Raw genomic sequence first — 16274 nt, forward strand, 5'->3', positions numbered from 1 at the left:
GAGAGGGGACGTTTACAGTGGTAACGAGTGGGAGGCTGCACTGAATACGTGAGTGTGTGAAAGAGAGTGCGTGTGTGAGTTACACCAGTTTTGAGCTCAGTCTGCAGCAAATGTGGAAGCCAGCAGTATTTAATCCTTTTGATAAAGCTGGCTGATGATTATAATGATAATTCAAATCGAGTATTAATGAGCATATGGTCTCATAAACACCGAGTGACTTTGCTTTGAGACTCAAAGTTACCCTGGTCAAAGTTTACTCGAGAGTTCACACACAGTGAAACTAGAGATTTGACACAATGACAAATCATACAACACTGCTGTATGTTTCCCTTTAGTCTTATCTGACAACCAATGATTTAACATGAGATAATTATGTAATAATGATGTCATTGTCAACATTTACCAATCAATGTTTTTTGGATGTTTTTGCTCAGAATTTACGTCACACAGTAATGACAGTACACATGGAAACTTGCAAGAGGAGCTGCAACTTGAAACCAAGAAATGAGCTAAACTGAGCTAATCTGAGCCATCAAACACCTTCAAACTGCAAACAGACTACCACATCCTTTTAACTTCATGCAATAAAGGCAATTTGAGTTCTCATATCCAATAGTTTCTTCACAGTTAAGTTAATGTTAAAGTTTTGCCTTTAAGGAAAGGTTCACAATTTTTCAAATGTGTCTTAAAACAGCAGTCAGGTGTCCATATGAACAGTGAAAGATGTTTTCCTCGCTGTAATCGTTCCTCCTGTTCATACTGGATATTAAAAGATCTTCAAATGTGCTTCCAATAGAAGTGATGGAGGTCAAAATCCACAGTGTGTCCACACAGTCATTTAAAAGTTGATATGAAGCTAATATCAGGATTCAGCAGTCTGAGTTAGTCATATCAAGAGGATATCTGACACATTTACAGTCTTTTTTAGCATCAAATTCCCTCTTTGTGTTTCCTCGGACAGTGTTTCCCTGTTGAGCTGCGATGGAAGTTAACGTTGAAAGATATCTACTTGATTTGACTCTTTTGGACTCTTTTGGAAGCTTCATATTAGCTTCAGATAAACTTTTAAATACATGTTTGCACAGAAGGAGGACTGTGGATTTCGTCCCCCATCACTTACACTGTAAGTGCATTATGAAGGGATCTTCTAATGGTCAGTATGAACAGGAGGAATGATTAGAGTAAGAAAAACTGACTGTTGTTTTAAGACTGACTTTAACAGGACTGCAGTTTCTGAACCGGAGGATATAATCTGTCCCTTACCTCATAAGAGCTGGGCAGTTTGAGTTTAAGACTGAGAAACTTCTTAATTGTTCCCACGGTGACTCTACTGGAGCAGCGGATGAACCTCTTCATCAAATCCTAATTGGATGAGAGACATACTCTGTTAAACTCTAATATGATGAGAGAGACATAACTGCAACTAAACTAATAATGCAGCCAAAACACAATCAAACCCACAAACCTTTAAAAGCAAATCGATAGCCTTGTTAACAACTCTGGCCCCAAAAACATTTCCTCAATAAAGTTTTTCCTCTCACAAATGAAAAACTTAACATTTCCCAGTTTTTTTTAAAGTGCTTCACATCTCTTGATAAAATCGAACAAACATAAGTTATTATTAAACACAAATATACCGTGACAGTGCTCTCCCCCGACTGTCCCGTGTTGCGTAGGCAGTCGAGACAAATGGCTATCTGAGGGTCACTTCTGTGGTAGTCGTCGTCACCTTCGCCGTCACCTTCGCCATCACCGCCACCGCCGCCGCCCCCACCGTCACCTCCAACATCAGGCAGCCCGACCCTCTGAAATCTCAGGTTTTCTGCTGTGGTTTGAAACAAACGTACGATGTTATTGAGTGATGTATCTGTTTTGCTTAAGCTTTACAGTAATAGAAGGTGAAACAAACCTCCAAATATCTATTAAGATGTATCATACCTCTTTTATATCCAAGATTTAAATAGAAAAATAGAGTTTATCAATTAAGACAAATAGTGATAAGTCAGTTGATAGAAAATTAATCAGCCACTATTTTGATAAAAAGAAAAAAAATGACCAAAATTAGTTGGTTTCAGCTTCTCAAATGTGAAGACTTGATGTTTTTCTTCATCATTCATAACAGTAAATTGAATATTTTTGGATATTTGACTGTTGAGCAGACAAAATAAGTTGCCACCTTTGACTCTGGGGAAATTATTTTGAAGCCAAAATGATTAATCGATTAAACCGAGAATCGATATTGAAAATAATCGTTAGTTGCGGCGCTACTATTAAAATATCAAAATGTTGTCATACTGATATGATTCCACTGAAATTATTATTTTGAATTATTTCCCTCTACAAAGAGCAGTATAAGCTCTGTTTGCACCTGAAAAGCTTTTGTGAGATGTATGATGTGTTCACGGGAAATTCCCCAATATCAACTCTGCCCCAGATACAAATGATCTGGGTCTGAATTCGATGACTTATCACATTCTGATGAATCAAAAGTATCAAAAACATCCCTTTTCTACTGTATCGATTTCACTTCTGCCTTCTCTTTTATTGACAGGAAGGAGACAAGAAACTGTGAATAAGAAGCAGACCATAAACCAGAAGCAGACTACTAAAAAATTCAGTTTTAATAGGTATAGTAATAGTAGTTATCAGGGGATCTACCTCCTCCCCAAAAATGGTGTGTAATGTACGCAAGTTAGTTCTGTCGGTTTTAAATGTGGCGGATTTACAATTTCTGCTGTTAGTATGAATCACAGGATGTCTTTAGATAATAACAGTTTACAACAAAGGTGCTACAAACTTTAAAATACAGATGTATGTATGATGGACAGCTTACCTTGGCCATTTTCTTTGGGTTGGTTCTTCTTCCAGAATTCGAGTTCCTGCTGTTCCTCTTCTAGTTCACACAGAAAAATCAGACAAAAAGAGGACAATGTCAACAAACAGGACACTGAGAGGAGATATTTTATATTTTAGAGACTTGCTTAAAGATTGTGTTACAGTGTTAACTATGACAAGAAACAGATTTATAGACTAAATTCATCTACAATCCACTGAGAGTTCGAAGAGATTAGATTAGAAAACGAGGCGGCAACAGATCAGCTCCTTTAGATCGTCCTCTAGATGTCAACTAAAGAAATATCAGTATGTTATCTGACATTTTAGCTTCTCTCAAGCTAAATTTACACAATTAACTGCATTTTTTTTGTGAACAGGTGAGCGAATCCAGCTTTCTGAATGCTCAGATGCTCTGCAATTGGAGAGCACTGGTAATTGTGGTAATGCTAGGAGAGAGTGAGCAGATCTGTTTAAACAGACACAGTTTGGAAATGACAACTGGATTTACTGAAGAGTCAATGTGTACACTGCCTTTTAAACAAGAGTGACACCTGTCACCGTGGTAACTGTACACAACAAAAATGGTAACAGCTGTAGCCTCAAAATGCTTAGAAGACACAAAAATGACAGAAGACAATGCAGACAGAAATGAGACTAAAATGTCACTGATGAAAACTGAAGACTAAAACAGAATTACGTGTCAAAATTAACACTGTATTCAAAGAAATCAATTCTCTTAATGAAATTCAGTGTCTAATTTAAGTTTTTTTGCGGTATAATGGGAAATTTGGTAAGGTTTATGCTAAATTGATGCATACAAGCTCCTTTACAACCATTACAAAAGGCTTATCACGTGGGCTACAGTAAGCATTATATCGAGGCAACAGGCAGCCCTGCTTTAACTGATTTACAAGCTGGGTAATGTATTATCTAATATGAGCCACCTGCTCTAATCTAAAACAGATAAAACACTGTCTAGATACCCAGGAGCACGGTTGATATCACAAATAGCAACCTGTTTTGCTCTATAATACAACCTACCAAAGCATGTTTTTTGTTGTATTTGTCACGTCGAATCTGTCGGGGTGCTTCAGTGATGTTTTACTTTAAGAAACTAGAAAAAATATCCACATTTGAGGCATTTATCTTATTCTATGTGACTTATGATGATATAGCAGGCAGTAGATTAATGCCAAATGCCGCTTTGACAAGACCGTTCTGTTTGGGTCGCTTATTCTAACCAGTCAGTCAAACTGCAGTTAAGTTGTTCAGGTTCCTGTTGATGTGCATGAACAGTATTAGATTTGTTCTGCACTTTAAGTATGTTTGTAGCCTCTAGGAACAATCAACAAGAAAAATACCAAACAGGGTGAAGCAATAGTTAAGTAGAGAAAAAACACAACACTTCTCCTCACAATAACACGAAAATCCATAAAGCAGAATTCATATGAGGCTGATTTTTTTTAACACCACTTGGCCGAGCAGCAAAAGCCCCCACAAAAATATATGATGTTTGTTCCATCATGCGGCTGCCACAGGGCTCTGTCAGCTGAGGTGAAGTTATGAAGTCATAAAATTATAGTGCCATCACAGCTTTAGTTAGACATGTTGGCTTCTCATTGGCCTCGCTGCAAGGAGAAAGGTTGTACGTCTTCATCTCGTTTTTAAACTCTTGGGCTTCCTTCTCTCTAAAAGTGATATGGCATTGATAAATGGATACCTTACTGATCTCAATGGGAGCTCCCTTCCATCTTAAAAAGATCTATTAGACTGCAGAGCAGCACCACAGCAGCTGGTAGGGATTTGTCTTGTTCGCAAACACTTCAGCTTGGTGTATGCTGCATATGACTTTGAAGCCAGGTCTATCACTTGAAGGCCGTTGGGTCTGATTAATCACTAGATCCAACACGCATTGTATTTTATGCACATATTGTAAACAGTCAAACTGGCAAACTCCTTGACCTGAATGTGTGTTACTGCTTTGAATATGAAGCAAGGTGAGCTCAGCAAAGTCGTTAAGTATACAGTACATTCCTCGGTCAACGCTGAAGACCAAGGGTGACAGAGCTTTCGCTGTTGGGGCTCTCAAGACTTACTTCTGCCGTGTGGCTTTTGCTTAATTATTTATCTATTACTTATTTTGTTATTTTTACGTGTTACTTTTAATTGTTTTATGTGTTATTTTTTTGTGGACTGTGATTTTATATTTTATTGTTTTCCTGCTTTCTTTTATTTGTCCTTGTTTGTGAAGCACTTTGTAGCAGTTGTTTTGAAAAGTTCTATCTAACTATAAAGGAAGGCATCGCTGTCTGTCTGTATGTATGTGTGTCCTGTGATTTTCTTGACAACTGTTCATCTGACTGAATTCAAACTTGGCAGGTGTATTGATGAGGACCCAAGGACGTGCAGTGTCAAGTGTGAAGTTGTTTGGATGAGAAAGATATAAAATACCTCATAAACAATGTTGCGTCTGCTTCTTTACTGCCCGTAGAGTCAACGAGCAGAAATGCGGACAGCGCCACTCCACCATTGCAATGCACATTGTGGTCGGAGGAGGGATTACATCCATAGTGATAGGAAATACCATAGAGAATCAATTGAAAAGTTCAAAGAGTTAAGCTCTACTATTCCTGCTGCTCATGCAAATGTACATTCAAGACATAGTGCAGGATGTCTGAGGCACGTTTTGAATGAGCACTATAGTTTATCTGATTGACTTCAGATCAAAATTGTAGTGTACTCCTGATAGCCTGCATGTGATGCGTTTAGGGAACACTGGTAAATTGTACTGTCTGCCGATAGCCTGCATTTGAAGCGTTTAAGGAACATCTGTAAATTATTCTTCGACCAATAATCTGCATGTGAGGCGTTTAGGGAACACGGATAAATTGTAGCATCTACCAATAGTCTGCGTGAGAGGTGTTTAAGGGACGGGCACTGTTCTCTAGGTATTGAGAAACTGGCCCATTCCCAACAGGCACATTTTGAACGGGCACTGCACTAGTACAAATAAAGTTATGGTTAATATATTATTGTAGTGGTACAGTGCAAGTCCTGCCTTTTTATGGAAGTTGTAATGGCCCTAAAAATGCCTTTTTGCATGAATATTAAAGTCCCCCTCCACACAAAAGTGTATTTTACTTATACTACAGTTGAATGTTTGAGAAATCTGAGTTTAAGATATATGCAAACAAGCAGGATTTTGTGATTTCACAGCTAACTGGAAGCTAATCATGGTCCAATATGAGGCTTGCACAAGTGTGACGTGGACACCTGAAGCCTCCAGTGCACATACACTGAGAATGGAATTTACAGTGAAGAACCAGACATCTTGTGTCCAACCGTTAAACTTTTGAATGAACAACATTTTCATATTCATAGACTCTGTTTTTTTTTTTCAAATAGGGAGAAGGAGTAGTGTAATTTTAAGATTTTTTTATGAGGTAACTGAACTTGAGAAACCCAGACATAACTTATTATGCTAAGTGGGTATTTTTATGTCTTCAAACATGCCTGGAGGTGATCTTTAAACATATTCATGAAGACAGAATTAGACCGCAAAGAGAAATGTGCTGACTCCGTTATGTCACTTGGAGAAAATGATTGCTAGGTTGCTGTTAAGAGGTTGGTAGGATGGTTGCTGGGTTTAAGTTATTGTTAAGGCGTTGGTCGTTAGTTACTATGTGCTATGGGCAGTATTAAGGCATTGCGAGGTCATTGCTAGGGAGTTCAAGTTGGTTTCTATGGTTGCTAAATGATTGTGTTCTTGTTGAGGGTGTTGCCAAGTGCATGCTACGGGGTTCTTGGTCATTTTAACAGTGTTGCCAAGTAGTTTATAAGATGTGGTGATTGATGGGGTGTTACTGGGTGGTTGCTACAGTGTTTTAGTGAACTTTATATAACAGATTGCTGCCAAACAACACAGCTCACATCTCCTCAGTGAGTCACATGTATCAATGAATCATATGTGTATGTAGCAGGAAAAATTCTTGGAGGTTTAGTTAGACCGAACTACCCAGAAGGAGAAAGAGGAAGTTAGCGATTTATTATTGAACTGTGGAGTGTCATAAGGGCACTGTAAGAAAACTGATTATGAATGTATTTGACTGGATTATTTCAGAATTTTTGCGTACGTGGCATTAATGAAGATTTATATTTGTCTTATATTTTCTGACACTTTATGTATGAAATTTTTATCCTGACCATAGCATTTTTTAAATTTTTTATTGGGTTTTCAGCTCTGGACACACAACATCACAAGCACACACACAACAATACAACACTGAACAAATACAACAAAAACAGTTGTCTAGGGCAACTCAGACATATATATATATATATACATTCTCTTTTCCAGTTTTTTCATATCCTAACATGTTCAGCATCATGTTTCACGTAAATGATCCACTTTTCCTTGCTCTATTTCCTTTAACTCCTAGCAGGTAGGTCAACTTGAATAGATATCCCTGACAATCTCAAACTATTGCTCTTTACCCGGAGGATCAGCTTTACGCCAGTTTCTTGTTATATTAAATATTTTTTGCTGGCTATAAGCAGATTTTTTGCCAGATATCTATGTCTTCTTTCTCATCTATCTCATCACAGTTGTTTGGAATAACATATCCCATAATGTCTTTAGTTTTTAGTGCAGCTCCAGAAAACGTGAGTACAGTTGGCCTCCAGGTCACCACAGAGCCTGATTACATGTTTCAATGGTTTCCCTTGTTCGTGTAAAATTTGATGCCCCCCCTTTGTGTTAAACTGTGTGAACTTGTGTGACGTCACAACACTGTTATAGTGTGTGTATGCTGAAGAAAGGCCATCTGTGCATCGTAATAAATTATTTCTCTGTCTTGTGATAAATTATGTGATTGGAGTGCTGTCATTTACTTAATTATTTTTCCTACCTCCCATGAAAAGTAACATAATTAAACACGGACTGCAAACTGAGGAGACAGATTGATGAACCCATCTGGCAAACTTACTTTCTCTGAGCCCGGGCACCAGCTTGAAAATGATCTCCTCCAGGGTGTTGTCCAATCTGGGAATAGAGAGAGAGAGAGAGAGAGAGAAGAGTGTGAGAGGGGAGGCGGAGGGAGAGAAAGACGAGGAGGAAGTGAGGAGGATGTTACATGTGTGGCGAGGAAGGGGAATATAAGGAATGAAAGGAGAGAGAGAGAGAGATCAGGGGGAAGAAAAGCAAAGAAAGGAAGTCAAGTAGGAATAAACAGATCTTAGAAAAGGGGAGATGTGACAAAGGGGAAAATGAGAGAGTTTGTGAGAAAGGAAGAAAACAGGATGAGTATTAAGTATTAAGATGAGAAAAATGAGATGATCAAAGAGTAGAGGGAAGATAAAAAGCAACAGGTCAAATAAAGTCAAATAAAAGAGGAGGTGAGAGTAGAGAAAGTACATCTTACCTGAGCATCTCCAGCGGGTTGGTCTCATGGACCTGAATGCCACATTTCGGACAGTCATTACTCTCCTCAAAGTGCTGCACGATACAGCTCTTACAGACTGCAGAGGAAACAACATTAACATGTTTTACTAAGGTCAAAATTAGTATCTCCAATCGCAACACTTCGTTAAGACAGTTTGACGTCATGTTTAAGTCCTTTAAAGCAAAAAGCAAGAAAGGCACAGCTGAGAACTGCAAGCTACTTAACTTGTTAGCTCGCTCATTAGCAGGTTACAGCAGCTAACTTATTAAAATCTTGTTAAGTCACTTGCTGGTGGGGGAGCTTGCTAGGTCACAAGCTAATTGCCTTGCAAATTAGTTAGCAAACAGAACAGGAAATCCTGGTAAACTTCCCATTATTTAGACTTGTGATGGTTACCCCTGTTTTTAGCCTTGAAGTGACACCATATAAAAAGGTTTTTCCCACTCAGCTGTTCACAATAATAATATTCTGAACAATATGATGTGCTTTAGCTTTAGGCATTAGCTTAAATAGGCATTAAATCTAACTAGCTCATTTTCATGAGTGGATGATGATGATTTTATTCAGAACACTGTGGGACACATTTCAGATGAAGTCAAACCATCTTCATGCACCTTTGTTATTTATTTTCACCCCTTTAAATGAGTGTAAACCTGGTGCAGGTCAGCTTAAAGGACAGGTTCACAATTTTTCAACTCTGTCTTGAAACAACAGTCAGGTGACCAAATGAACGAAATATGTTATTCTTGCTGTAAACGATCCCTTCATAATGCACTTATAGTGTAAGTGATGGGGGACAAAATGTATTTAAAAGTTTATCTGAAGCTAATATGAAGCTTCAGCATCCAAATGAGTCAAATCAAGTAGATATCTTTCAACGTTACAGTCTTTTTAGTGCCAAAGTCCCTCTTTTTGTTACTATACTTCCACTGCAGCTCAACAGGGAAACACAAAGAGGGAATTTGATGCTATAAAAAGACTGTAAATGTGGCAGATATCCACTTTTATTTTACATTGAAAGCACATTTGAAGGATCTTTTAATATCCAGTATGAACAGGAGGAATGATTACAGTGAGGAAAACCTCTTTCACTGTTCATATGGACACCTGACTGCTGGTTTAAAACTTAAAAAATTGTGGACTCATTCTTTAAATAACAAAGGATGTGTGTTAGTCGTTCCACTTACAGGTATGCAGGCACTCAGTGACTGTGGTCGGTTTAATCAGGTAACCTCGACACAGGTAACAGGTGATGAAATGGTTGAAGTCTTTCACCATGTGCTTCCTTCCCGTGGCGGCCATGTTTGGAGTGTTTTAATGGCACTGCAGCAAGACACTGACCAGGAGCGAGAGGTACCGTTTTGAAGCTGAAGGGAAACGTCGCCTTCTAGCTTTAGAAGAGTCAGACGTCCATTCACAACAATGAGGAATGGAAATGTTTACAGTTACAGGCAAATATTGCCAGCTAGATTTTATTTACCAGTAGGATGATTTTTTTTTTTTTAAGTTGTTTTGGACGTAAAGGTTTGGAAACTTCACCAACACTGGCTAATGTTAGTCCAGGCTGGTGCATACAAGTCTTCACAAGCCACAATTTATGAGAGAGATGAGAGATCCTACTGTGTGAAATCCTGCTCCATCCTTGACTTCAAAGTATTTTATAGTCAGTTTTGCTTTAGGAACATCTCCCTCTCAGATCTTATTCCATCTTCACTTTAGTCCCATTTAAATCAAAAAGACACTCCAGTGTGTACAAATCCTGCTTCAAACAAACACCTTGGTAAAAGTCCAAGAATTCCCAGAGAGTATGATGGGTTTCTTCCCTCCCTGTTTCAGCCACAGAGCCATTTTTAATCCATGAGGGGGTCAAAGCTCAGCTGATGACCCCAAAGACTTCTGCGTAGTCGTCCTCATCCCGGTCTGTTCGTTCATCATTATGGTGCTGCTGCTGTTGACGTCTTCATTCCTCTAGTTTGCACTTGACTGTCTGATGACCTTTTAACCTCAGGCTCAAGTCACCTAGAGAGAATAAAACACATGTTAAGAAAAAAACTTGCACCTACACACATATATACACAAACATACAAAAAAAGGAAAGTGAGAAGTTGACGGCTGCTAACAAACATCCTCTAAAAATCAAATCAAACTGTATTATATCAATTATATTAGACAAAGAAGTCAAATAAATGTGTCTAAAACATAAGATTATTTAGTGCTTTACAAGCAAGCATGAAAACCAAAGCAGGCAACACACAATTAGAGCTGCAACTAACGATTATTTTCATTATTAATTAATCTGTCCATTATTTTGTCAATTTATCAATTAGTTGTTTGGTTCATAAAATGTTCCAGATGAGGTCTACAACCCAAATATATACAATTAATTTAATAGTTGGCAACTAATTGTTTAATTAACTAATCATTGCAGCTCTACAAACAATAAAAAGAAAAGGACAAATAAAATATCATCACACCTTTTCCGCTGAAATACCTCTAGCGAGGATGTGGTGGTTTCTAAGGAACGACTGTATTCTTGAGAAACTCAGCCACAAGTTCAAATAGTTGTGTCACTGACACGTCTTTCAACACCAGGAAAAGACAATATTTCCAACCACCAGAGGCTCCAAGCTGTGTGAACTGGCTCACAGTTACTTTAAAGGTCAGTGATAAAACTTGGATAAAAGCCAGAAGCTTATTAACGTGACCTTACTGACTTTCTGAACTCTTGAGTATTTACAAAGTTTCAAACGGTGGATTTAATAACCTTTCAGTGCCATTTAAAAGCGTCACCATACAGTCACCTCGGACAGCTTTACCCTCCATTTAATCAAACACAAATTAACCAGCGTCCAAACTCCTCGGCTGAGCAGCGTCCAGTCCACTGATGGACTCAGCGGGTGGAGGGTTAAGTGCTTTGTTCAACAGAAACTAAGAAGTACTTATTGAAGAAAGGGAGAGAACTTTTTCCCAGAACCATCACCCTTCCTGGACATGAGCCAACATCTCTAACCCATTCAAAAACAGCACTGGTTTTGTACCCGTAGCAGCTACTTTTGTCCTCATTTTACTTGTTTTATGGCTTTTATTTGCTCTCGGCCTGTTGTGAAGCTGTATTTAAAAGTTTATCTGAAGCTAATATGAAGCTTGAGTCAAATCAAGTAGATATCTTTCAATGTTAAAGTCTTTTTAGTGCCAAAATCCCTCTTTTTGTTACTATACTTCCACCGCAGCTCAACAGGGAAACACTGTCTGATGCTAAAAAGACTGTAGATATCCACTTGATATGACTGATTCAGACTGCTGAGGCCTCATATAAGCTTCAGATACGCTTAAACTTTAACTAGTTTTGAGGTTCTAACAACATCATGATACTTTTGTTCCTGCTTTAGAGGGACAATAGTCATTATTTGCACAACCACAAGAAGCTTTATGTCAGTAAAATGCAAACAAAGGTCGTTTTAGGTCTTTGGATAAATGGCCGATGTTGTTGTTTTTCTAGGGAAGGACAGTCTCTTATTATGACCTTTGAACACGTTAGAGATGTCACCACAAGCCATAGAGAATGAAGACTAAAACTTTTTTTTAAATAAGGTTCAGGGTGTGCGCAATCATAAAGTTGACACATATACAGTCTTTTTACTTGTTTTATAGCTGTATTCCAGGTTCAAGGTCCGACCTTCATTTTAATTGTCGTTATAAAATGCAGGTTTACACAAAGAAATTCAGTTGTAGACGCCTCCACAGTACGCAATGTATTTACAAATATTAAAATATTTTAAATTAGAATGGAATTAAACTGTCAATTTGGCAATAAAGTAAATATATTTACCAGGAATACACAGTTACACATACATTATATATAACCACCTGTTTCTACATATGTACACAATAAACATAATATGTGAGTTATAGTGCAAAATAACTTGAGGTAGTAGTGCGAGTGTTTCTTTCTATTGTTTCTTTTTCCCCTTTAGCATATTTTTTAGTTTTCTCTCTCCTACCTGTTTTGTTGTGAAGTATTTTATAGCCTTCAGTAATTAGTGTGATTATTATTAACTAACAGTGACCCGAACATCCACCACGACAGGACTGTTGCAGTTCTGACCTACATGCATCCGTCTCTGGATTACCATGACTATGAATAGCTAAACTCTCCAACTTGCCCCCATTTCATCCCCACTTTGATGGATCTAAATGACTTCTTGGTTTCCCTTGCTTCAAATATAGATACTGGGCTGAATATTAAGTCTCATAGTGGCTGCTACCAGCCCACTGGGTACTTTCATACAACCCTTTTGTAAACCATTTATTTTAATGGGATGTTTTCAGTGCTGCTGTTACAGTAAATGAAGTGAGCAGGCCAGCAAATGTTCCTGGATATGGGATCAGTCACTGATCTCAGGTCTGATTCATTCTCTTAGTAAACACTCAGCGGTCTGTCTATTACTTGATAACAGGCTACCATCAAATACTAACCATCATGCAAATTACTATAATAACAATTACAGAATAAACTGTTTGTTCAGCGGGCAGGTTGCATTTATTTTACCTCATCTAACGTCTCATATGAGTTTGAAACTTCTTACTGTGATGATTGCTATAAATCAACCTGATCTGCAATTAATGTCAGAGTTTAAATGAGTCATTCTGAGTTTTGGTGGGTTTACCTGACACATAATTTACTCATATAATAAATGATGGAAGGATATGGCAATATAAGATTGTTTCACAAGGAAACAACACAGTGAAGTAGTCTCGACAGTATGTGAAACAAGGTGTATATAAATCATAGAAATAAGGTTATTGGTACTATTGTTTGTAGTGTTGTATGTATAGTATGTTGAGAAATAGCAGATTAAAATACCATATAGAATTTGATGGTTACTATAAATTAAATTTAGATAAAAATGGAAATTCCAACACTGGTTAATGATCACTAATTACTAATATATCTGTCAGTATGTATTATGTCTGACATCTCCTGTTGAACTTTCTTTAGATTTTGAGATCTGAAAGCAATTAATATAATATGTTGGCTGGAAAGAATCAGATTTGTTGAAGTTATATTCTGATATGTTTTAAAATAACAACATTTTTGCTGTAATAGAGCATAAGTTTACATGAACAAAATGCTTTATTACATGTTGCTTGTTATATCTTGGTTGTATGTTGCTGTTACGACACATAAATAAAGTTTATATCGAAAACGTTTTACTCACTAAAAGTTTTAAAGACTATGTCAATTTTATATAAAATAATGTAATTACAAGTAAAAATGTCTTAGAGATTTTTAATTTTTGTACATATATATATTTCTCCAACAAAACTTTACCACAAGCTGAATCCTTGTAATAATCACACTTATTGAAGTTATGTGATGTTTTAAAATAACATAAAATTGTGCCATCAAAGATTGTAACATAAAAACATTGTGCCAGACGATGAACAAAGCGTCGGATCCTGCTGAGACTCAAAGCTGCACAATCTGGCAAATTATTTCTAATGTTATAATAGAAAATATCAAGGAACTTTTCATCTCTGTATGCATCTGACTTTGAATCAAAATGCACTGCGATAGACGACCATGTGCCAAACTTTTTTTTTTAATGTGAAGAATTTATTTAATTCCTGACTTTGCAACTAAATGAATCACCTGTTCTTCAGCCCATAATAAAACTTATATTTAAATCAGTCAAAAAGCTTTTTCAGATATTTTGCCGACTAACAACAGATAAACAAGCAAACACAGGAGACTGACAACATAAACTTTTTGGCTTTTTGGTAACGAGATGCCCTGCAGCTATGAGTACCATGATGATAAGACTTCTGCAGGATTTCTGTATGGTTATATTATTATACATCATTATAAGGTCATTATTTTGACAGACAGTAATCTTCATTAGCCTATTAGATACTAAGTCATAATACTGACTTTCTATGTCACGTTTATGATATGAGAGAAATTATTGAACTTCTTACTAATTAGCAGGTGAGCGATGATGTCATTTTAGAGTCCATATTTGTAGTTTAATTCTAGTGGATCACATTATGAGTTGAACCAATTCACCTGCTGTTTATGCTACTAACTTATTATAGATCCCAACATAAATATCATATAAGAAAATACTGTTGCGATGACTTTTAATTAGGGTTGCACTTTATTCTCATTTGCAGCTTCCATCATTTTGAAATTACGTCATAGAAAGTGTGTGTGTGTGTGTGTGTGTGTGTGTGTGTGTGTGTGTGTGTGTGTATGTGTTGACGTGCTGTGGTGTGTCAGTCAGGTGTGTTGAACACATGCAGAGGTGGATTTTAGGCAGCTTACTCACTGCAGAAACAAACTACAGACAGAGGAAACTGTGTGCTTCGCCCCAGACTCCTGCTTCATTCAGCGTGGGTCGCTTTTTGCTAGAAAAATCTCAAGTGCGCAGCTCAGAAATCCCCCTCAGTGTCCGTCAATGAGGCGCGCGCACAACACACACACACACGCACACACACACTTACACACGCACACGCTCGCACACACACACGCGTGTTATTTATTCACACAGAGCAGATCTGCTTATCTCATCGTTAAGGCGCGTCACGGTCTACGTCACCTGTGTCAAAACAACATCAATGGACGACACACACACGCACATTACAGAGATACACACACACACACCGATAGCCTATATAATACATACAAACGCTCGTGTACGCACACGCGCGCAGGCTATATACGCGCATGTCGCATCTCGTTACTGTACTGTATACCAATCTATCTACACACACGCGCCCATACACACACACACGCGCGCGCACGCAGCACGTATCGACAGTAAAAGTTGCAGAGCTTCATGTCACGGCCTTTTAACGACACGAAAGGGAAGCGCGCCGCACGAGGGTTATTTACCGTTTGCGTGAACATACCGTAATCCCGCATGTGAGTGTGCACGGCGACGCACTTTGCGTTTCGGGAGAGAGAGAGAGGAGGAGGAGGAGGAGGGTAGAGAGAGAGAGAGAGAGAGAGAGAGAGAGAGGGAGAGAGAGGAGGTCCAGCCAGCAGCGTCAAAGTTTGGCTGTAACGTAACGCGACCGACGTCGGCTGATGAATTCGCCATCCGCGCAGAATTAATAAGAAATAAAAACACATTCCTCACCTCCGTCCACACTTTCCCTCTGCCCCCGGACTTATGGATGCCGCGGCTGGGCAGGAATGTCCACCATGACACTGCCGGGTCCTCCCGTTCAGTCTGCTCCGCGTACTGGGAGAGGAGAGAACACGGAACTGGTCGGCTCGAATCTGCCCCAGTCCGCCCAGCAGGCAGGCAGGCAGGCAGGCAGGCAGGCAGCAGAGAGCAGCGGTGGGCGGGGAGCCACCAGGCAGGCAGGCAGGGCTCGGAAACTGAAAGCGGTTGTGTAACTGAGTGACTATTGGCCCACAACACACACACACACACACATACACTCACACACACACATATACACTCACTCACACACACACACAGAGCGCCGTGTCTGCTGTGTGTAGTGATGAACAGGGATGAAGCGGAGGCACCGCAACTCAGTTTATTCAGCTGCTCAGGCTGAATGACTGATGTTACTGCAGAGTTTGGGCTCGTTTATTCACTTCCAAGCAACATTTTAATACAAAATACAACCAGATTAAGTATTAGACAGTCTGGATTTAAACTAAAACTAAATATTACAGAGGCTACAACATATAGAATGAGAAGCAGTCTAGACCAGAACTGAATTTCTCATGCATATACAAATATATATATATATATATATATATATATATATATATATATATATATATATATACATATATATATAAAATATGAGTCAGCAGGGAACAAACACACATCTGTATGTTAGTGACAGTTCAATACTATTTCATTTATATTGTGCCAAATCATGACAGAGGTTATCTCAGGGCACTTTTCACATAGAGCAGGTTTAGACCGGACTCTTTATTTTACAGAGACCCGACATTCCTCCATGAGCAACACT

The 16274-nt window shown here is 38.4% G+C and overlaps 1 protein-coding gene across 4 annotated transcripts in view; it reads right to left on the reverse strand.

The window, feature by feature from the left end:
- The window catches only part of pcgf5b (polycomb group ring finger 5b), a 29728-nt gene extending 13765 nt beyond the window's left edge, over positions 1 to 15963 (reverse strand). The window contains exons 1-7 of one of the 4 annotated variants that reach the window (XM_042432766.1): positions 15419 to 15963; positions 9464 to 10295; positions 8256 to 8352; positions 7821 to 7876; positions 2834 to 2893; positions 1638 to 1825; positions 1264 to 1362 (exon numbers count right to left, since the gene is read on the reverse strand). In XM_042432766.1, the coding sequence (XP_042288700.1) occupies positions 1264 to 1362; positions 1638 to 1825; positions 2834 to 2893; positions 7821 to 7876; positions 8256 to 8352; positions 9464 to 9578 (615 nt within the window). In that variant the 5' untranslated portion in view covers positions 9579 to 10295; positions 15419 to 15963. Of the gene's footprint in view, positions 1 to 1263; positions 1363 to 1637; positions 1826 to 2833; positions 2894 to 7820; positions 7877 to 8255; positions 8353 to 9463; positions 10296 to 10750; positions 11442 to 14605; positions 14878 to 15188; positions 15247 to 15418 lie in introns of those variants that run through there. The other 3 variants (XM_042432769.1, XM_042432767.1, XM_042432768.1) reach the window with 3 other exon arrangements.
- Between the last annotated feature and the right edge of the window lie 311 nt (positions 15964 to 16274).

This window comes from Thunnus maccoyii, chromosome 14 (assembly GCF_910596095.1).
Source record: "Thunnus maccoyii chromosome 14, fThuMac1.1, whole genome shotgun sequence".
NCBI classification, from domain to species: Eukaryota; Metazoa; Chordata; class Actinopteri; order Scombriformes; family Scombridae; genus Thunnus; species Thunnus maccoyii.